The following is a 24431-nucleotide window of genomic DNA, read 5'->3' as shown; positions in this document are numbered from 1 at the left end:
GCAGCTGGAACAGATGCAGGCAGCAATTGCCTTGTTGGACGACAATGAGAAGAGGTTGGAAACAATTGAAATCTGCAATAGAAGGTTGGGCAATAGGTGCTTGATGGTAGACAACGTGAACGGGGTGTGAATGGCTAAGCGCTAACACTTGCAAAGTGCAAAAATGAGATTGAGACTGGATGGAGGGTATTATGCCTATTATAGAAAGTTTGGGTTTTCCCAACAAGGCTTGTGCTTATGGGATAGAGACACTCTCTCTAATGTATCTTTAGCGTGTTCCACATTAGTCATTTGAAAGAATGCTTGGAACAAGGTGAATTGATTGTTCTGATTGAGAAAGTCCCACGACTTGAGGACACCACTCAATTAATTCCATTCGAACTTGAACTGGTTCTTGACCTTAGGACTAAACCATAGTTACTTGGAATGGGGAACGGGAATAGGAATGGGGACCCTTGGAATGGGGGGAACATTCAAGGTCGGGGAACGGGAATGGGGGGAATGGCACATGTCTTAAGTGCCCCAAATATGCCATGCATGACCCAAATTGCCCCAAAGAATGTCCCTCTAATTACCCCAATACTCCTCACTGCTCCAAATTGACCCAAATGTTCTAAAATTGACTAGATTACCCCATAGTTGCAAATTGCCCTGAATTGCCCCAATTATCCCAAATTTCCTTGAAATTAGACAATATAAATGGATTATTACCTTGGAATTGAGGATAGGCTGAAATTTGATTGTGATTTGCAAGAGTTGATAATGCATTGAATTTGAACTTTGCATGGACTCTTGATTGACTTGTGGGTTGTCTTGGTACTTTGAATCTTCAATGAGAGAGAGAGAGAGAGAGAGAGAGAGAGAGAGAGAGAGAGAGAGAGAGAGAGAGAGAGAGAGATTAGTGTGTGCTCATTAGACAACGGAGATGGGTGAACTTGTGGTAGGAGTGTGACACAAGCGAAAATAAAAACTAGAAAAAATATCAATTTTTGGTCAACAAGCCTGGAACAAGTGTTCTGAACAGGGAACGGCAAGGAATGGCAGGGAGTGGCCTTGGGAACGATAGGGAACGTTCCTTGGCCATTTCACCTGCTCGGAGGGTTTGAAACGTGTTAGGTCATTCCTACAAGCCGAAATGGTTGTTCCCTGTTTCTATGGACTAAATGATCCCATCGGACCATTTATCCCAAGTATTTGGTCAAGGAGAAACTTCTTGGAGGCAGAAGCTACTTGGGATTGGTACGTTAATTGAAGAGTCGCTTTCTCCACTTCGTCCTTGAGGATATTGTCGAGGACAATAATCATTCATAAGGAGGGGAGTATTACATCCTTGGATCTCCGGATGGGTACTAGTAACATTGGTCACAGTGGTTATGAAGTGACTTAGTACAAATGCACAAAGGGTACTTCGGTGTTAGGGCAATTGAGTTCTTACGAGGATGTGAAATTTTGAGATGCTTTAATCTTGTTGATAACATTTGATTAAGTTACTAATCAAATATGCATGGTTGTTTAGCACATGATGCACATGGCAGTTATTTTATGGTAACAAGTCGAGGATCTCGAGGATGTAGTGGATGTCAAAGACAAAAGTTGTGATAAGTTATGCCAATTGGGCTAGTGGTCAGTTTGTGTCAGTTTTGACCCTAGGACAATTGTTTGGCTAATAAGTGTCAGTGATGACATGAGGGGCTAGCATTAATTAATTAATTAATGCCAGTCCAAGGGTCAATAGAGATTGGGGACCACTCCAAGATTGCAAATGGCCTAGCCAATTTAATTATGGATGGGCACATTTAATTTTGGGCAGGGTTAGAATAGCTGAAATTGATTTTCAGAATGATTTAAATTTGAAAATTAATTTAATAGTTGTATAATAATTAACTAATTAATGCTAGTCTAAGGGTCAATAGAGGTTTGGGACCACTCCAAGTTTGCAAATGGCCTAGCCAATTTAATTATGGATGGGCACATTTAATTTTGGGTAAGGTTAGAATGGATGAAATTGATTTTCAGAATGATTTAATTCTGAAAATTAATTTAATAGTTGGATAATACTGAAACTTGGGTTTAGAAGGCTGCCACTTGGCAAAAATATCCATGCAAACCGAGATAACATTTTTAGGCCGTGGTCTTAGCCATTCAGCTCGGTTTTCAATCGGAGGAGCAGAGAGAGAGAGAAGGCTGCTAGTCCATTTTTTGAGTAGAAAATAACAGATTACAACAAATGACAGCCATTTGGAGCCATCAACAAGCAGGTCATAGCAGGAGAAGGTCGATTAGGGGGTGGCGATATCATTAGCTGTCTAGCGATAGCAATATTGGTGCTCCCAAGCTGCATATGATTGCTTTTCTTGCTGGTTGAAATAGGCAATAGGTAGATTGGAGGGTTTCTTCATGAGAAATCTCTGAACTTTTTCTCTCACTTTGGCATTCTGTTACCTCCTTCAATTCTCAGAAGATCTCAGCTTACCTCATCCATTTGGAGCAGACCTTAGCTAGATTTGGCGGACAATTCTGTTGTAAACTCTAAAGTTTTGCAAAAATTAGAGTTTAGCAGCCATCTTGGGACCCGTGCCATCAGTAGAGGGCATTGTATACTAAATTTAGCACTTGAAATTTGTGGAATTATTAGGGAATTCAAATGCGAGTCCATCCATTGTGAATTTGGGCAACATTTGGCCATTTGGGATCCAATTAAAGCAAGTCTTGGATGTTTAAGGGGCAATTCACCCAATTTGTATGCTGATTGTCAGAACAACAGAGGGGTTTTGGATCAGTCAAGGAGATAGTGGAATCATAGCTTGTAATCAATCCATTAGCAATTGAAGATAAAAAATACCGAAAGGGACACTGGTTTTGGTGCCAATGGGGTGTTCATTGTTTAAGATTTTGAAGGTAAAGTATGCATTTCATTTCATGTTTATTTACTTATTGTTGTAATTAAGTGCTTGATTAGGGAATTATCACCTCTCCATTGAAAGAAGGTTGGTTTCATGATTCCATTGTTGGGATATGATTCAATTTCTTGATTTGGTGGACTCGAGGCTCCTGATTGTAAGCCAAAGCTTTGTGCTAGTGTTGATTTTTGTGGTCAGCTAAGAAATTATAGCAAGATGTCTTCATACAGTGAAATGTAATCAAGTAGTGATGATGTCTCTTAGTATGGACATTTACATGAGAAAGAAGGAAATGCAATGCCTGATTTTGGACAAGGCTCAAACCGTGGACAACAAGCTGAAAATGTTGTTGTTGGGCAAGATACAGGGCCTTTAAGGCATAATAAGGTTGATAACCAGTAAAGTGAAGAGGAATTTGATGACCAGTTCAAGAATTGGACGAGGACAACAGCAAATCTCTTTGCTGATTGGAAAGGATTCTCAGTTCACCCGATTTTTGAATGCTCCGAAGAAGGATAGATTTTAGCATATATATCAGCTCATGTGTGAGTCAGTGCATGTAGAGGTTGGGTACATTATTTAGGATATTTAGGTATTTTTTATTTGTGCCTTTTATGGTCATTTGTAGCATTTATGATTGGCCGACCAACATTAAATATTGACCGATCAAAATTTTATGCTCCTTTTTCAGCCTATATATTCAGGCTCCTCCTCCTTACTCAGTCACTCATCTGCCATTACACGTGTGGATACTACGTGAAGAGAGGATCTAGTGCTAGTGCCCGCGCAGCCAGTGACTCACTATTATATGCGACTGTCTTGTGTTGGATATATGGATTTCATTTTCCGAGCATACATTTGAGTTCTCATCTTTAGTGTTCTTTCTTTCCCTTTCTCTTTTGTCTTGTGTTTCAGCAGTTTATTACAGCATATGTTCATACTTCCATTGTTGCTCTACTTTTGACACAGCAAGGGCAAGAAGAAAAAGTCATCTTCTACACCTTTGGGATAGCATTGAAGGTAATGCTAAAGCCTTTACTTGAAGCTTCCAAAGAGGGCAATGAAGCAAAATAGTTGGTACTTACGGGGCAAGGAATGCAAATGTAAGGCCAACATGGAAGTGTCAATTCAATGGATTTTGGACAACTGGGCATGTATGCAATGATGGGGTAGCCAGGGTACTTTGGTGGTAGCACAATTTTTCATGCAATGGTTGGATAAGGACCGCATACGGGAATGTATGGCACAACTCCCTATGGTATGTAGTAGCCAGTGCATGGTGTGCAAAGCCCAATGTATTCGGGTATGGCTGTAAATGTGTATAATCTTATGTATAGTAGCATTGGTTTGATGCCTGGGGCACAAAGTGGCATGTTTGGTAATGGAACTACATGCCTTAATGCTTATGGGGCTCAAGGAATGAGTGCTGGTCATGCAAATGCTTCTATTGGTGTTGGTTTTGATATAAATTCAGCAAATGCACCCTTTTTGCAGTAGCCAGTGTATGACAACTTGACACCCAAAGGGGCATCAAAGAATTATGATGAGGGTGGAAAAGCAGTGAAGTTTTAGTCCTTCAGTGGTGCAGAAGATAGGTTGAAAGCTTTGACTTTCATTCAACAGTTTGTTGTAGCCTATTTAAGGGAAAACTTCACCGAATCCTCTAAGATTCGAAAGGTAGCCACATTCTTGAAGGAATAAGATGGATGCTAAGGAATGCAAGAATTTGGAGTAATACAATAAGAAGTTTTGGGATGCATTGTTGCATGTCACTTCTTATCGCCCTGTACTCCTTCATGAGCAAGTGGAAAAATATGTTTATGGGTTGCCTAAAGGAAATAGGGATTTTTGCATTAAATTCATTGTCTCTAGCATGTCTCAACTTATAGAGATTGCTGCTTCAACAGATGCTTTGTTGGGTGGAAAGGATTTGGGCTTCCTAGAGAGTGGGAAGAAGCTGAATAAAAAGTTGTTTAAGGTTGAGAAAGGGGGACAGATCTGAAAATCAGCCTGATAAGAGGCCAAAATGGCAAAGCAAGGGCTCGAAAACATTGGCACAACGTACGGAGTTGATGGTTTCAAATAAATGCTTTATCTGTGAATAGGAGGGTTGCATTGCAAGGGATTGTTCCAATAGACAACAAGTTGGAAAATTAGAAAATTAAGGAGATCCTAAGGGATAGAAGCCCAAAACATCAATGGGATTGGTGTTCGATGTTGTTAGTGATCACCCCAGTGATGATGTCACTCAATTGTGTAGAGCATGGGGCAAAATTAGGAACTAGCATATGCATTGATATTCTTTGATAATAGTGCACGAATCAACTTTATCTCTATAGACATGGCAGCTTGTCTAGGCATCAGAGAGGATGAGATGGGGTCCATGTGGGAAGTTGAATGGCATGTAAGAGTCATGCAAAGCCCGTCACACCGCTCATTGGAAAGCTTTTGTTGCATATACATGGATATATGGATAGCGAAGAGTTTCTTCATTGCTCCACTTAAGGGTTGTGATGTGTTGCTTCAAGGTACACCATGGTGTCACCGTACGCATGTAGTGATTGATTCATGTGCAAAAGAGATCACTATTCAGTACAAGGAAAAGACTCTCACACTTGATGTAAAATTGAAAGAGGAATCTATTCTTGTTGTATGTGGAGCTTCTATTTCTAAAGTAATGAAAAATCATCTTTTAGCGTACTTGTTTTTACTAAGGATAAGGATGACGAATGTTGGGAATATATCTAAGTTAGAGAAAGGTCACATGTCGTTTTTAAAAATATATGCTGATTGCTTCTCTCAGTCACTTCCAGGGTAGCTATTGCTTGAAAGGCATGAAGATCATAGCATAGATTTTATGTACCTAAGACAACTTTTAGGACATCTTTAAAAAAATATTTTGGGTCCCAAATGAGCCGTATCTTTTTGATTTCTTCATTGTGTGGCTATTTGTGCACTAATTAGTTTTATGTATGTATCAAATTTCAGTTTTACTATTCAATGTTATGTAGATGTTAACTATTTAATGCTTAAAGGTTTCAATTTTCATGGTCATAAATAGGAAACGTATATATAACACGATAATTATTTGGTAATTGATTAGTGAATCTCCAGTGAATGATATGCATTGTGTGTAGTAATGTCTCTCTAAGTAGTTTGGATGATATGTATAATGTATGGTGGGAAATATCGTAAAATGTCATCTTGTTTATTATTATTTTTACAAAAGTACGTAGGTTTACGCACCAAAATTTTTAATCCATATAGAACGACATACAATACGTATCTATATGTACTGCACATTACGTATGGAACCACCTTGGATCTCAGCCAGATTTTGTGGACAATAGAGGGAATTCAAGTATAAACCCTACGTTTATATAGAACTCAGGGTTTGACAGTCACCTTGGGATGTGTGGCATGAGTAGAAGCATCATACACTAAATTCAACACTTGAAATTTGTGGATTATCAATGGATTCAGATGCCATCCATTGTGAATTTGGGGCAACATTTGGCAATTTAGGGTCCAATTAGAGCAAGTCCTAGGTGAAATTTAAGGGGCAATTTACCCAATTTGCACATTGATTGTTGGAACACCAGAGGGCTTTTCGATTAGCCGAGGAGATAGTGGAATCTTGCTTGTAACCAATGCATTAGCAATTGAAGATAAAGAAATATCAAAAGGGGTGCTAGTTTTGGAACCAACAGGGTGTCCATTGTCCAAGATTTTGAAGGTAAAGTATGCATTTCAATTTATATTTATTTACTTATTGCTGTAATTAAGTGCTTGATCAGGGAATTACCACCTCTCCATGGAAGGAAAGTTGGTTTCACGGGTCCTATTTATAGGAGTCAAGGCACTATCGTTCACATTACTATGTGATCATTACTCTTGGACTCTTGGCTCATTGGTTGATGCGTCTGTATACTAGGATGGTGTGGGTTGGTGGTATGGGATGCCTACCCTTGGGATGTGGTTGTGATCCGGAGTGTTGCTTGCTCCCAGGCGTGGGGGTGAGCTTGTTTGGCTCCATGGTTGGGGGGCGAGTCTGATGTCCAATTCCTTTTATTTGTAGATATGGTGTGTGTTGTGTCTTGTGTGGAGGTTCGATCTTAGGGAGACGTTTCACAAGGCCTATCGGGTATAGACAAGGGTTCCAATAAACTTTGCATCTTTTGCCTCTCATATGTGACCTTTTGATAGACAATGGATAGACTGATCTACATCGTGTCTCAAAGTTGGCCAATAGAAAAAGTGCTCCACTGCCTTCATTGTAGCATAATGCTTCTTTGTCCTGCGTAAGGAGGAGTACGATTTTCTTCATCATTTGGTTGGAATATGTTGAGAATTGCTAAAGGAATGCTAGAGAATGAGAGAGTATGAAATGAGGCTTCCTCTTCGGATAGGGTGGTAAAAACTTGATCAAGCACTTAATGACATCAATTAATAACCGAGCATGAACTGAAAATGCACGCATTACATTAACAATCTTGGACAATAGACACCCGCTTGGCCCTAAAATTAGTGCCCCTTTCGGTACTTCTTTAACTTTGATTGCTAATAGACTTTTTACAATTTGAGATTCCACGATTTTCGTTACTGATCCAAAAGCCTCTTGTTGTACATACAATCAGCAAGCAATTTGGGCCAATTGCCCCTTGATTTTCACCTAGGACTTGCATAATTGGAACCACCATTTGCCCAAATGCTACCCCAATTTACAATGGGTGGGTTGATATTTTAAATTTGGGTCAATTCCACAAATTTCAAGTGTTGATTTCAGTGTATGATGCCTTCTCCCGTTGGTACGGATCCCAAGGTGGATATCAAACCCTAATTTTTAAAATTTAGGGTTTATTGTTGAAATCCTCTTGTTGTCCGCCAAATCTGGCTGAGAATGGCTAAGTGTTGAGATTTGTTGAGAAATTATTGGAGAAGGTGAGAGAAAGCCAAGATGAGATAGGAATCTGATTTTCTTCGCAACAAGACTCTAAAATCTGCCTAGTGCTTGTTGCAACCTGCATTTAATGCGGTAACTTACTGCCAGACATCTCCAAAATACTATCACCTAATCAACAATGCTGTTGCTAGCCCCTAGAAGGTGTCTCCTTGTTGTCCCTTGTCTTGCTGAGGCACCTAGATGATTGTCTTTTGCAACAAATTGTTGCTCTTTGATTAGAAAATGGACCAATAGTGTCCTCTCTCTCTCTCTCTCTCTCTCTCTCTCTCTCTCTCCCCTAGGCTTTAAACTAACCGAATGGTTAATATCCAGCCCTCGAAAACGTTTTCTTAGTTTACATTGGCATTTTTGTGAAGCGACAGCCTTCTAAACCCATTTTTCAACAGTACCCAGCCATTTGATCAGGATTAAATAATATTGAAAATTAATTTCAACCCTTTTGACCTTGCCCAAAATTAAATGTGCCCATCCATAATTAAAAACGGCTAGGCCATTTGCAGCTTGGAGTTGTCCCCAACCTCTACTGACCCTTAGACTAACGTTAATTAATTAATTAATTACAATCCCTAGTGTCACCACACTAATACTTATTGGCCAAACAATTGTCCCAGGCTCATAATTGACACCAAGTGACCCCCAAAGCCCAATTGGCATACCTTATCACAACTGTTGCCTTTGATACCCACTACATCCTCCAGGCCCTTGGCTTGTGACCATGAAATGGTAACTGCCATGTGTATCATATATGCTAAACAACCTTGCGCATTTGATTAATAGCTTAATCAAATGTTATCGGCAAGATCAAAACATCTCAAAATTTCACATCCTTGTGATGGAGAAAATTAGTTGAAAGGAGTATCTTTTGAATGATAGCTCTAATGGCTATTTTGATGGTGCCAACAACTTCAAAAGGAGGGCGTAAAATGCTAGTGTGATAGGTGAGTCCTCCTCTTCTATTGCTTCTCTCACTGCGTGATCAATTGTCACGTCTTTCAGAGCTCATCCGACGGTGGCTCCTTCCTTCCTCAATCTCTGAACGAGACATCTATTCATAATTTTTGCTAGTCCAATTATATTTGGCATAACTTAGTCCGATTATATTTAATTTGGCATAATCTTGTCTAGAGATGTCTCGTTCAGAGATTGACGGTACCCGCAAATATATTTGACATAACCTTGTCCAACTTTGGTCAATGTCATCCACTATTCACTTGGGTTACTTAAGCCATCATTGGACTTAATTGACTTGTACTTCACATGTGCACCTCACATATACGCAACTTAATAATGGCAAAGCTAAGCATTAAAAATATACGTCCTTGTGACAACAATTGTTGTGCTAGCATTTTTGTTGGAGAAAGTCAAAGAATTTTCTTGAATTTGTTGCTCATCTCTTCTTCCTTGGCAGATTTGATAATTCTCAGCTCTAATTTGTTGGTACAACTTTGAAATTGTGTAGAAATTGGGATGTCTTAGTAGTCTTGAGAAGTGTGCCATCAAATCTCAGCCATGCAACAAGGGGATTTTTTCGTGAAATTCGAGAAATTGCAGTAGAATTGAGGAGGATTCCTCATTTACAATCAGGGTGACTTTGATGCAAGTGAAGAAAATCCAATTTGTGCCTGCATGTGCTTCAAATCGAGTGGCAAATTTGGGGATTTTGTTGCTGGTCACATTTGAGGGCTGAATTGCAGAAATTTCTCTCTGTGCAGCATGCATTCTCTCCCTCTTACAAGCTCTTAGGCATTCTCAAATTTGCTAAGGTGTTTAAAGATGGAGATCAATGTATATGCTGTTAAAACCCTAATTTAGAGTAAAAATCAAGGTTTTTTAGCCATTCCAAACTGTGTCCATTAAAGAGAAGCCCAAAGATCACAACAATTTTGTTGGATATGAAGTATTTACAGCAAGTGAACATCCACATTGAAGCTGATCCACATGCAAGTGGACTAGATTCAACTTGTTTCCAAATTGTGTCAAAATCAAGGGGCAAATTGGATTTGATGCAATTGGTCATTGTTGAAAGCCAAATGCATTAGAATTTGTAGAGAGATTAGCCTATATCTCAATGTACACTGTACTATAAATTCAAGCAATACAAGCTAAAGAAATACCGCAAGAGATATCAATTTTGGGGTCAATTGAGAACTGACTTTCCAAGATTAATAGGTGCAGGGCGAGTCCAGGGCTCGTTAGGAGCTCCGATGTCATTTCTGGCACACTTGGGGCGGCCAGGACCTGTTTTTCGTGTTGCAGGCAGGCAGCCTTAGATGGCGATACACCGCCTCTCCATGGCTTCTTGCCTCCATCCCCCCTAGACCCCTTGAGAGGCTTGTATACATGATATATTTGTGACTTTCATCAGCTCCAGCTTGTCTGTTGAGCATGAGTAGTACTCCGTTGTAATTAGTTTTTTTTAGTAATATAATCAGCCACATTTTACTTGCAAAAAAATAAAATAAAAAGCAAGATTTGATTAAGGAGCAACCCAAGTTTGAAGACAACCATTTTTCTCTTCTTTGTTGTAGGATTTGTTGGTCTCAGCCATGGAACATGAGTTGATAGTATGTGTAGAGTGAGGATAGTAACCGATCTTTTTCTCTCAGTATGGGGAATCCATTGGGCACCTTTGTAACTCCATTTGTAGCAAGGTATGCTGTTTTTCTTGATCTAAGTATCATAAAAACAAGATATTACAATACTATGGCCTAAAATCCTTTATTTTCTTCAATATCTCAAAGCCATCTGTACTTTCTAGATAACTTTTGTGTGAAGAAAGTATATTTCTTAGCAAAGAGAGGGAGATTAGAGGCACTCTGGTGTTAAACTATAGTCTATGTAGCTTATACCATAGTATATTGAAATGTCATTTTGGATAGCCCGAAATGGAACGTGTGTTTTTGCTCAAAATTGTGTATTTTTGCTCTATTCCATCTCTTGTGTCCATGCAATTTACAACTCTTTTCTCCCTTTCTTTTTCTTTTTTTTCTTTTTCTTCTTTAGATGCATGGATTCTCAAATGATGCATAGACATATCCCAAAGTGCTATCATCGGTGTTCTATAGACTATGATTTATCATGCTATGAATTTGATTAGATGATGTTGCATGTATCTTAATTCTACTATCATGTGTCTCGTGTCTTGGACTTAACATTATGATTCATTTAGTTGTTTTGAGTCTTGATAGTAGTATTTGGGTCGTGGGATCTATCATTTTACCAGTATATATCATGTACTCCTCATGGTCCTTTAAATTTTCTAATATCTATGCATATTGCAGCCCTATAACTCTCTCAACGCTCATTGTTTGTAACTCAATGTTTTTACGTTCCTCAATCTTGTAATGACCATGTATGATGTAAGTGAGGATATATTCAAACTTTATGAATCATGTGGCATAAAGGCTCGAAGTTTTATGTGAAATTTTACTAAATGTTGTTGCAGGCATTTGATATATTTAAGTACCTATGGATAAACTAAATGCCAAAATTCGAAACTTCTCTCGTTTCCAAGACTAGCCAAAACATCAAAACTCGAAAACTCCTCGTTTTATTGTTTTTGTTTTCCTTCTTTTTCAAAACTCATGTGCACTATGGTTTGTACTTGTTTGTCTCATACTTTGGGAGAGAGGATTTCATGGCTCATTTCTTCATTCATTGAATTTATGTGTTTTTACTTTATTTGTTTATCACGATTAACATTTAATAGTTTGTTATTTATTACTTCGGTTTACTTTTCTCATTCTTTTATCATCATGGTCCCAAAGGAAGTAGTTTTCTAGTCCTAATTGTAACATCATTCATTGAATTTATGTGTTTTTACTTTATTTGTTTATCACGATTAACATTTAATAGTTTGTTATTTATTACTTCGGTTTACTTTTCTCATTCTTTTATCATCATGGTCCCAAAGGAAGTAGTTTTCTAGTCCTAATTGTAACATTTGTTAGGTAGTGATAATGAAACCAGCCTTCTTGGATAGAGTGGTAAATAACGTAAGTGAAATCTTGATTATAACAATTTAAAAAAAAGATCAGCAAGTCTTCAATTTGATTTGCCCCTCAACTCGGGTAGTCAATTGGTCTTCACTCACTTTGATGCAGATGGAAAATTTTCCAAATTCATTGATTTGTTAGTCCCTCCACTTAAATTTGTCTAAAAACATCTTCAGCCTTGTTGAATCCAAGTCTTGGAGCTTCCAATTTCTAGCGCGCTTTTCGAGGCTACCGCTAAACCTTAATTTTTGCTGCAGATTAGGGTTTTCAATAGAGAAATCTAAAATTTCTCAGCCTCTGGTGATCTCAATGCTGTCATCTTCGAAGCAAGGCTGTAGAAAGGTTAGGAGATCAGAGAGAATACTGAGGAGAGAGAAAATTCAGACTTTCTTTGTGAAGAACTGAAGAAAATTAGGCATTTACTGTTGTTGCCCTGTCACAATAGCTTGTAGGTGCTGTCACCTACGGTTGATTGGTCTTCTCCTACCCTTTGCTGCCTTGGAAAGTTCTCTAATGGGTGCAATCAGACCAGCAGCATCTCCTCTCTCTCTCTTGTAGGATGAATACACTAAAATGCCTCTCTTCAGTCTCTAAAGACGTTTTACAGTCTTACATAGGTTTTAATGACAAGTGGCAGTCTTCCCAAATCGTTTTTCTAGCATTATCTATAATTAAATATTAATTTTCAGTCCTTAAATACTTAAAATTAATCTAATAATCATTTCGGTGTTTTGAAAAATAATCAAATTGGCCAATAATTAAATTGACTAGGTAACTTTCATTTCCGAGTGTCTTCGTGTCATATTTGACCATCAGATTGGCATTAGGTACCATTAATCGTTACTTCTTTAGTGCCACAATTTAACACTTATGGCCAAATGTGTGACCTAGGCCAATAATTAGCACTAGATACTACCAAGTACATGTGCGGCATAACTTATAGCATCTTTTGCCTTTGACATCTCGTGATTTTCTCGGGTCTCAGACTCGCAAATTTACTCTAATCTCAATTACACCTCACATGTATAACATTTACTTAACCATGCGATTAAAAATTAATCCACATATTAAGTGAGGTTTCAAAAACACATATCCTCATGACAGACCAAGTCCATGAAATCTTTGCAATCATTTTTGATTGCATTGCATTGTGCCAAAGGAAAAGCATACTACACTGGAATTTCCATAAGCCATCACAGTCATAACATTGGCCACTGATGTCCAACTATGCCATATGTCCCAAACTTGCTGAAAATTTTCAGCGAGCATATATATAACATAAAATTAAAAATTAGTCTAAAATTGTTGTTAGAAACTTGTTGGATACATCTATAATTCATATTTCTCAACTGTTCTAACTTCAGAACCACGGGAAAGTATATTCTCAGCATAAACCATTGTTGAAACTATCAATGGCATTTACTAATATGATGCTATCCATGGAATCAATTGTAAACCATTGAAAACTGATCATAAACTGATTATGAAGTGATTACTTTCTGATCTAAGAACTGATTGCGAAAATTGACCAGTAACTAATGCAAAAATTGATGCAAAATTGATCTCAAAAGTGACCATAAATGGTTCTCAAACTAATAAAAAATTAAGTTGAAATTGATTAGAATATTTGCCTCAAAACTGAGGCAAAAACTCATGCCAAACTGATCATAAACTGATGCAAAAGTATAGTATTAGTGCCCAGGTGAAACTCATACTTATCTGCATACCTCACAGTGACTAGTACATTGAGTAGTGACCTCATGGTAGACATACTGTCAGCATAGTACCTTGGATGCATGGTAAATATATCCAAGATGCACTACATACGAGAGTTGTCTGCAATTGGTGGAGTGGAAGTGCTACCTTTTCCTTGAGTATCATGCAATGCTTTGGACTTCTGTTCTATTGAACCTGACCGAGCTCGAACCAATGTCGGCTCTAATTAAAAGGCATCTCAGTGAAATTGCAATAATTGAGGATGGTCTGCTAGGTTACCCTCTTACATCCACTTTGGATCTATTGATGAAACAATGTTGAAGCTTCACCAAGAAGCATATGAAAACTTTATCTCTAACTTCACTTGCCTCAAACCTCCACTAGGTTGTAGGCCTTTATTCCCCTTAAGCATTGTGATGCTTTATACTTTCACATTGTTGCAATTCCAACTTAGCTAATATGCAACATTGCATTGAGTTGACTAGTCCCTCATGTATACTTGACATGCTAGAGCACCAAATGCATTAGGAACTATTTTTATTTGTATACTTTGGACCATTGCAATGTGAGTGTGCACAAGAATTTGCATACTACCGACCATACTAAGATACATTTTTCCATATGTTGTATGTATTACTAGCTGCATTTTTTCTCATGATCAATACTATACAGAGCATTTGCATGACCAACATTGATATCATGAGTTCCAAACACAGTGCACTGCATATATGCACTGCCAAACTTGCCACTTTGTGTCCTAACATTATGCCAACATTGTTATACATGGTTTTATGTATATTACCAGCCATACTCGCATACATTGGGCCTTGCACACCGCGCATTGGTTGTTGCACATAATAAGGAGTTGTGTCATACATCCCCGTATGTGGTCCCTGACCACCATAGCATGGAGACTAGTGTCACCACAAAAGTACCTTGGTTGCCTCGTAATTGCATGCATGCCTTGTTGTCCAAAAGACATTGGATTAGCACTTCCAAGTTGGCCTTGCCTATGCATCAATTGCCCCACTAGCATCATTTTCTTATGCTCACTATCCACATTTAGAACATCATGCTATTGTAGTGGCTCTTCCTTTGGTGCATCTTGTTGTTCCGAAGCTTTCGAAGATGATTTTCTCTTTTTGTCTTTGCTACCCTTCTCTTAGAGGTTCAAAAAGCGTATAAACTAAGGATCATTTGCCAATTTCATTAACATTTCATTGGTCATCAAATTTCTCTTCCTCTTCATGGTCGTCAGCTTCAAGAGACTAGAAGGACCCATTTCTTGTCAAATTCTAGTGAAGAAAATACCCTAACATAGAAACACTAACACTGTACGACAAAGCACAGATTGATAGAAGAACAGAGCTAGGGTTAGGGTAACTCAGAGACAATGAACACAGAGAATGAATGAAATGATATGACTATTGAATATACAATGCTCATGCAACAAACACACTATGCAGTGAATGAATATTATACCTTGAACTCTTGTATCTCAAGAATCAAGGCAAGGGTAATGAGTTGGAGAGAGTGTCGTATTGCGATTGGATCTTGAATTACAGCAAGGCAGCCTCCGGATGTTGAACACCAGCAAACACAGCCAAGGAAGATTGGATCTGATGTAGATGGTAGTGTAGGAAAGAGAAAGACTGCAAACGTAGGTGAGGAGAGAGTACTAAAAATGCAAGTGAGGAGAGAGAAAACAATGAACACAATTGGGAGGAGAGAGAAAACTGCAAATGCAGGCTGCAAGAGAGAAAACAGCAGCAAGAGACTGGGGAGATGATGGTGATAGTTGGAGGAGAGAGAAAATCTGTAGGGCGGCAGTTGGGGCCGAGGTTGTACGATAGCTGGATAACAGACGCAGCAGTCGCGTGGCTAGAAACACAGCCAAGGAAGACTGGATCTGATGTAGACGGTAGTGCAGGAGAGAGAAAGATTGCAAACACTGGATAACAAACACAGCCAAGGAAGGTTGGATCTGATGTACGAAAGCTGGATAACAAACACAGCCAAGGAAGAATGGATTTGATGTAGACGGTAGTGCAGGAGAGAGAAAGTGCAACGCAGTTGAGGAGAGAGAAATACTAAAAATGCAAGTGAGGAGAGAGAAAACAATGAACACAATTGGGAGGAGAGAGAAAACTGCAAATGCAGGCTGCAAGAGAGAAAACAGCAGCAAGAGATTGGGGAGATGATGGTGATAGTTGGAGGAGAGAGAAAATTTGTAGGGTGGCAGCTGGGGCCGAGGCTGTACGATAGCTGGATAACAGACGCAGCAGTTGCGTGGCTAGAAACAGTAGTAAACTGATGACGGAGGGCTGGAAACAAGCACCAGATGAGTGAAGACTGCAATGGACAGCTTGGACAGTGATATCCTCTGCGAATGAGGTGTGGGCAGCAAGCTGAAAACACCCGAAACCTGCAAAAATGAGACTATGGTTGAATGGAGGGCAGCATATCTATTTATAGAAAGTTTTGGACCCTCCCAAGTGGGTTTATGCTTATGGGATACAGACACTCTCTAGGAACACATTTCTTTTTAAATAAACAAGGTTTCTTCCTTCACTAAGGATGTTTTGGAAGCTTGGACAATGATATCCTTTGCGAACGAGGTGTGGGCAGCAAGCTGAAAACACCCGAAACCTGCAAAAATGAGACTATGGCTGAATGGAGGGCAGCATATCTATTTATAGAAAGTTTTGGGCCCTCCCAAGTGGGTTTATGCTTATGGGATACAAACACTCTCTAGGAACACATTTCTTTTTAAATCAACAAGGTTTCTTCCTTAACTAAGGATGTTTTGGAACTGTTTAAGTGAAGCTAATGCATTTGTAGCTCAACAATTTCCTCATTCTCAGCTTGCTATCCATGCTCCATGCCTTGTCCAAGATCAAGCATTGCATTTTTCCCAAAACTTTATGAATTTTTAGATTAAGAGGCATCATCCTTGCATGATCCCATCTCACTATTTGAAGACATTCTTGTTGTAATGTTCAGCTGAATACAATTTCAGCACTAGAGCGAAGCTTTTGACCTTCAATCAGTTGCCTTTGGTCCACCAATTCGAGGGAATTGATGGTATCTCGGTGATGGAACCATGAAACTAGCCTTTCTTCTTGGATAAGGTGGTAAATAACCTAATTAAGCACTTAATTACAACAATTAACAAATTCACAAAATTGAATTGCAGATTTTACCCTACAATCTTGGACATTGGATAGCCTATTGGTCCTAAGATTGGTGCCCCTTGCGATATTTCTTTAACTCTTATTGCAAACGGATGGAGTACAACAGAGATTCTCTAACCTCCTTTGCTAACCAAAGTGCCTCTTGCTATCGCAACTGACCAACAAGCCTCCAAACCAATTTACCCCTTGGTTTGCTTGGGGATTGGCTTTCACCTTGCTCCTTGAAAGATAAATTCAACCCCAAATCTGATATGAGCTGGCTGGCCTTTTGAATCTCCTTGAAATTCCTCAATTTCAACTACTGGAATTCAAGTCCTAAGCTCTCAATTTTGAGCACACATCCCGAGGTGGCTGTCAAAACTCTAATTTTTACTGTAAATTAGGGTTTATAGCAGAGATTGATTGAAATCTTTTCCTCTGGTAGCTCCAATTGTTGGAAAATGTTGAAATAACTTGAGAGTTGGTTGGGGGATGAGATAAAATTATGTAGAGAGAAAGATTTTAGAGTTTCATTGCAAGAAACACTAAAAAGCTATTGTTGCACTGCTTAAACGGCCATGGAAGCTATCACCTATAACTTAGGACCACCAGAAAGACCGCTTCCCCCTCTTGCATATGCTATCATCTACACTAGAAGGACCTTGGGTTGTTGTCCCCTACTCTTGGAGGCCTGCAAACTGCTATCATATTTTGAAAATTAATTTAATAATCATTTTAGTGCTAAAAAAATTAATTTCGCCAACCAATAGTTAAATTGGCTAGGTTAATTTGTTTTCAAAGTATCCCTGAGGAGTTATTAGCCCTTAGATCGGCATTAATTAATTAATTAATGCCTAGTATTTAATATCACCACTGATATTAGCAGCCAATAAATTGGACTAGGCCAAAATCTGATGCCGAGTACTACCTAGTACTTGTTAGGCATAACTTATTACAACTTTTGCCTTTGGCACCGACTGATATCTCGGGGTCCCATGTCCGACAGTGCGAAATAATTGACTTGCACCTCACATATGCAAGTCACATTAGGACATTTGATTAACTTTTAATCAAATGCTAAGCAAAGCAATAAAATTTCACGTCCTGCTGACAAATGATGGGTGTTGAGGTTGGAAACTCATCCAAAGATGATATTCCAAACTTATTTTTGTATAAACCAAGCCTTCATGACCACACTCCCAAGTAGGATAGTTAGGACCTTGGAGCTTATCCTCTTTGTTGGTACAAGGGGGACCATTAGAGAGGAAGGAAGATAGAAATGAGAAATGTAGAGAACCGAAATGAAACACAAGTCCAACAGCTCACAAGTCATAGCTCAACAACACACTAGTCAAATGCAAATGTATGATGGAGAATGGGGACCACAATGAACAGAAACACCGAATCAAACAGTGAAGACCCCATCTCAAACACCAAATGCTTATGATAGAGTGTAAGAATGTGCAAGCCACAGTGCCTCCAGTCCCCCTCTCCAATACATGGAAGGTGATGATACAAGATGAGTACGAGGAGGGGGGTGGGCTGACAGGGCGATATATAGCTAGCAGTGGAGCACAAAAGACAACAGATGAGCCAGCCTCTGAGGGGGCTAAATAATCAGGTCGGTCAGTAGAGATGCAGCTGCCCTGGTCGGAGCACAAATGACAACAGATCAGCCAGCCTCTAGGAGCTAAATAATCAGATTGGAGCACGAAAAACAACAGATCATCCAACCTGAGGCGAAATAATTAGGTTGGCCAGCCACCCAGCTAATGCCAATGCCCATTGCGAGAGAAGAAAAGGTAAAAGGTGCACATGTGATAATGCAAGGTCAGTTAAACTTTCCATATATTTCACTTAGTGGATGCGATTTTCATGATTTTTGTCCTAAATCGATCAGATGATCATGCAGTTTAGAAACTCGTCGACACATTGCATTACTGTGTTCTAAAATTTCTTGCTTGTTTAGATGTTATGCTGGATGTAATGTATTGGTGGATAATAGTCTATAACTTCATGTGCTAAGGTATGCACTGAAACCACAGGTACATATGGAGTGTTGTGCCAACACTACTAGCTTGGCCTGCTTTATTGCTTTCTACTGTTCCGAGACTTCAGCTTCTTATCTGCTCATTTGGTCTGGTAAGGGGTTCCTAACGATCTTATTTTAGGTGTATGATTGGTTTGAAATAAAGTGTGGAAGAAGAATCCATCTCTGTGAGGGTGAAGCCTAATGCAAGAAAGGTGTTAAAACATAGCAACAGATAATACTCACCCTCACTATCATCAGGTTCTGAAAAGGCCTGTATGAACTGTTGCATAAATCCATACTACAACAAAAAGTGCACCTAACAAATGGGGCTGTAAATCTGCATGTATCTAAATTTGAATTTACCTTTGTGCATAAATGAATCACTTCCTTCTAATGCTTCCATACTGTGGCAGTGAGGGAATTCAGCAGTATTGACCAACTGCAATAAATAGGATACATCTTAGATACACCTGGGTTTTGAGGTTCACATATTCAGAGTGTTGAAGGGTTCAAGATCATCCAAGCATTATTAGGTGAAACATTAAACTTAGTAAGTGGATGCGGAAACATTTCCAACCATCTCTATGTGAAAGATTTTGTGGATACATTATGGAGTGTGATGGGTTCAACTGTGGTTGGTTTTTGGTGTTTCAGTCATGAGTCCTTTGTGGAATACTTTAATAACCTGGCTTGTAGTGTGGGATATCAGCTTGGGTAGCAGTTTTATTACAGTGGGAGGCAACAAGAGTCAGAAGCCATCTTTTGTTTTCTCTAGTTGGTTCATCTCTGCATGCTTTAAGTGGATCATGGTAGGATTCCTTGTGAGATTTTGAACACGAGAGATTTGTGCCAATTTGAATGTGATTGCGGGACTGTCATAAAAGGCTACCACTTTCTCAAATGCTATTGACACATTCTTGTTGAAAATTCACTCATAATAGACAGCGTTGAAGAAAACTGGGGGAATATAAAGACTAAGGACAGGAAAAAATCTACGGGGGTTGAGAGTAAGGAGATTCATCATATTGTATTTAGACCATATTCAAAACTTTGATAGGCTTTGCAGCTCAACATCATTTCCTTTAGCTCCCAGGCTTCACTTGTATGTTTAAATATGTTAGAACATTCTTAAATCTCTAAAACCAAAAATAATTATGGATATTGTGATGTAAAGCTGTGGTGCTATTCACAAAACTAAAATGTTTGACTCATCATGCATAAGGTGAATCTGTGGGGAAAGATATCTTTGCCAATCTGCATGGGAACAGACCTGTCCCAATAGTAGCCGAGTTTTTAGCAGGTTGCTCTGATTCTTGCTCTCTTAGCCTTGTCATTGATTCACTGATCTATTCATCTTTTCTCAGGCTCTTGCTGTGGACATATTCTTTGCAGGGCATGGACTTACACCTCCATGGTTAGCTGCACTTTCCGTCTCTTCTGTTGTCTTTATGTTGGTTGGAGAGTATGCATGGCTGAAGGTTATGTCTGTAAATTTTATTGTTTTAAGGCTAACAAAGAGTTTGTGCAGGTATCTACCATTAAGAATGCTGCTATCAGGCATTGTCATTCTTTGCTTAATGACATCCTTGATCGAAGTTTTTCTGATCCAAAAGCTTAAGGCACAGGAACATGCGTCTAAAGGGGAATCCTGACTTCAACAATATTGACAAGACCGAATCAACAAAGCAGTACCATGTCGAGTTTGGGAAGCCAAACACATCAGTATTCATAATAGTAAAAGAATTTCTAGTGTAGGGAAAAATATTGCATGAGCTCATGATAAACCATGGGGGAACTTTCATGTTTGAGAGAAGTGACCATGGCTAGCTAGTCTCTTGAAGAAGTCGCACTGAGGTTTTGAAATGTTCTCACATGTGCGAGTTATGACATTGTGGCTGGATAAGCAATTTCCCATTGCAAACAAGCTTGTTAATACTTGGGCTTGTATGGCTGTAGGACTAACCTCACATTTGAATATAACAAGTCAATTTTGTCTTCGTGCTGGTAAACGTTGATCAAAACACAGTTGTCATCTTGTAGTATGTTCAATTTTCCACTTAAGGATGTTCAATGCTGCACTATGATGTATACCTGAACTATTGTAAATGACAAAAGCCTTGGCAAGAGCTCCCTTAGCTCAGAGGTCTTGTCGACAAAGCCTTGAGTGGTGCAGTACATCAGTAAGTAGGAGATGGGCATGAAATCCTTCCCAAATCAAAACTACTGTAAGGTAGAGGGTAGAGACACTGTATGACGTCCCAACGGTTACAGTGAGATCTGTACAGGCAAGCATCCTGATGATGTTGGGAGAAATCAATGGCAGATAACCTATCAGCATAACATTGAAGTAGCTAGGCGAGGAAGCACAGAGGATTGGAGTCGGGGACATCTCTCACTTCAGCTTCTTTCTCAGACTGAAGGTGACAGGCTATCCCTCTGTTGTGGATTTACATCTCTCAGATTTTAGTGAGTTGACATGTGATCCAAATTGCTTTGAAGTGGATCCCCCCGTCTCTTGTAACGCCATTGGTTAGAAAAGCCTCTTTTGGTGGGAAACCATTTTCCGAGTGAAAATTTGCCGTATGAGGAAAGAAACGCGTGCCCGCTTGGAGGGTTAAAGATGGCCTTCGTGTTCAAGGAGATAATCATGGGTAAGGAGAGCAATTTGGGTTCTCAACAAAGTTTAAAAGATAAGTGAAATCTTGGTCATGTGCTCTCTATGACCATGCATGTAAGTCTTAATATAACTAAGAGTGTATTGCTTTGGCCATCAAGTTCTACTTACCCTTGTATAGTTGGAGGTTGTTGGAAGGTGTTTCCTTCCAAGTCTTTATGGAGTGTAAGTACATTGCTTTACTTTCTTAGGAGTAGTCATCTCCCTACCTATTTGTGTAAGCTTAGTATAATCAGCTTAGATGGGGTTTGTTAAAGAGTGATTCTCATTCTTTCTCAACTTATGTAAAAAAATGGGTTTTGATAAGGGCGGTTCTTGGTTTTTCCTAACTTTCTAGCCTAATTTAGGAAGTTGACTTGATACGTGAGAAAAATTTTCAAGAAAGATCTAGTTATTGGAAGGTCTTAATCCTTATGAAAGATCAGTCTCTCAAGTTGGTGGACCTGTACATACCCTTTGTTCTTTTAAAGCCACGGAATGCATATAGTGTCTCTTGGAGTACTAGACTTGCATGGAAAGGCCTACAAAATCTTGATCTTGTTAGGAATATCTCCTATCACATGCCTTCACTGGAGTCTAGACAAATTGATGCCAATGTCTCAAGTGCCAGCTTACATATGCCCTATTTTTTTAAAAGCTCATGTAATTGGTGTTTGACAATGTATTAAGACTTTTCATGGCAATACTTGTTAGTAGGTCTTGACATTGTCACAAATATTTCGATTAACTTGTCTTCTCACTCTAATGTAGAGAATGTTGTGGGATATGGATCATATCTAAGCTCTAATTGTTGAGATAATTAGAAAGAAGTTGACATGTTCAAGCGATGTCAAAAGGGAACTTAAGAATTTCAATTGGCTTGGGCATATTTAGGAGTCTCATTTGCATCAGAGGCAAGTGGGTGATAGATTTTGTACATGTGGAGTATGAGGGTTTCTTCATGTTGTTGTATGGGAAGGGAGACTTTGCAGATTGGAAGCATGAAGTGCATCTTCCTAGGAGTATTGATGCTCTCTTACCAATTAGGCTTAGTCACAAATTCTTTTGGATCTTACGAGGTTTTTAGAGGCACATCTCTTTTTCAAATGTGAAAGTAATATTACGTTCGTATTCACGACATCAATAGACAAGTATACATGCAAAGAGCATAGAGCTACATGAGATTACAAAAGGTTCAAGCTACTTTGGGTGCTAAGATTTGAAGTTGAGAGACACATGCAAAAAACATAGAGCTAGGGGAGATTACAAAAGGTTCAAGCTACCTCCACCAACTACAAGGAAATTTTGAAGACAGGTCATATGTTTGTCTAGATAGACTTTGGGTGCTAAGATTTGAAGAGGGAAATGACTTGGATTGTATACTAAGGTCTTGAAGCAATCACTTAATGGAAAAGGATGTAAGGTGTATATGCTTTGAGTCTACCAAAGATATCCAACATGCTACTCAATTTCATCAAGAAGATATCTAAAATTTTTAAATTTATTGTGTACATGACCATTCCTAAAATGCCAAATTGTTCAGAGGGTGAAATCCCTCAGATTGTGTCATAGTCTCTAGGCTTCTTCATCCATATGGCCTTGGTTGCCAAGGATTGCCATCTTCATGGTGACATTGCCATTAAAACACTTTGTTAATCCATTGATCACCAACCTTATATGAGGGCACAAGCCTCCCTACAATCCCAAAGGAGGTGGGGGGATACTCTCTTTAGCCTTGCTATAGAGTGTGAATTGAGGATAGTAGGATCTAGATCTAGCCAAGGTGCTCCTAGTAGGGCATCCCTATGAGATAATCCTCTAGAGAATTAGATTTAGCCTAGGTGAAGGTGTGGCTTTTTGGGTTTTTTTCGCAATATTTCCTTGACCTAGGCAATAAGCTTATATTTTTTCCAATATTTATGGTGTTTGCACTTGTTCAAGGGTCTATTAGAAGGTGTGACTGAGTATTTGATAAGGTTGTCCTTGTAGGCAAAGGGAGAAAAGGCCATTCATCAAATTTTATGCTCAAGTCTATGAGGAACCATTTTTTTCATCTGTTGCTCAAAATAAAGGTGTTGGTCAAATTGTGAGTATTGGGAAAATCCAATGCTTGGAAATTTGAGAGATCCACCCAAGTATAAAGGCCTTTGTTGTATTTTGATTTGGTAATCTTAGAGTGGTCATTGGTCGAAAAGTACAAATCAATAAGGAAATCATTTGTGAAGAAAGGGATCACTCTAGGCATCCTCGACTCTAGACCAAAGGCAAGTTCCCAGAAGGAGCTCTTAAGTCTAGACATGTTGATTTAAGTGCTTGATAATGATTGGACTACCCTAACCAAGGGCTAGGGTGCACCCACTGGTAGTGGAGGCAGTTGACCCCACTTCACCCATTATCACTTGGTTGCCCCCAAGGTGAACAAGGTGAGTGGGATTTTCTTACCCCCATGTTCCCCTACTAACACTTGTAGAAAATGTGATTTAACCTAGCGCTTATGGGGTTAACCCTTCTCATTGGTCCATTCAAGATTTGCAACATGCACCATCCAACTAGATGCAGCTCTTTGACAAAGTTTTTTGTACTCTAATTAAAAAACCATTGTTTTAAGGAATGGGTGCAACCACAATTATCATATCATACAAATATACTACTAGGATTGTTGCCCTTGGTGCAACTGGGCTTTAAGGAGTATAGCTTCCTAAGGCATGTCATGTTAAAAGTCAAGGGTTGACTAGAGTCCTTTTGGCTATGTTAGGTTTATCTAATTGGCTTTTCTCTTTTAGGGAGTTTTCCCCCTAGTCTCGAACTTGTGGAGCATTGACCAGAAGGACCAAAGAAGGGTTTTGAAGAGTTACTTTGCTTTGACTTAGGCCACTTTGTTGAAGAGAAAGGCCACAACCACAAAAAATATGGAAGACGAAAGAATTGACTTGATGATGGTGAGCTTGCCTAAGAAACTAAGAGGGAGGTTGGACCACTTTTCCATCTTGGAGCTAAGT

General features: G+C 39.1%; 1 protein-coding gene across 1 annotated transcript in view; it reads left to right on the top strand.

Moving 5' to 3' along the window:
* LOC148029537 (uncharacterized) overlaps window positions 1-20776 on the top strand; it is a 28871-nt gene extending 8095 nt beyond the window's left edge. The window contains exons 6-8 of the mRNA XM_087688393.1: window positions 18793-18889; window positions 20144-20193; window positions 20308-20776. Of these exons, the coding sequence (XP_087544519.1) occupies window positions 18793-18889; window positions 20144-20193; window positions 20308-20431 (271 nt within the window). The 3' untranslated portion in view covers window positions 20432-20776. The remainder of the gene's footprint in view (window positions 1-18792; window positions 18890-20143; window positions 20194-20307) is intronic.
* Window positions 20777-24431: the final 3655 nt, after the last annotated feature.

This window comes from Lygodium microphyllum, chromosome 11 (assembly GCF_053477565.2).
Source record: "Lygodium microphyllum isolate KBCC chromosome 11, Lygodium_microphyllum_v1.1.10, whole genome shotgun sequence".
Lineage (NCBI taxonomy): Eukaryota > Viridiplantae > Streptophyta > Polypodiopsida > Schizaeales > Lygodiaceae > Lygodium > Lygodium microphyllum.
The sequence above is the reverse complement of the archived record's forward strand: the minus strand, read 5'-3'. Positions and strand labels throughout refer to the sequence as shown.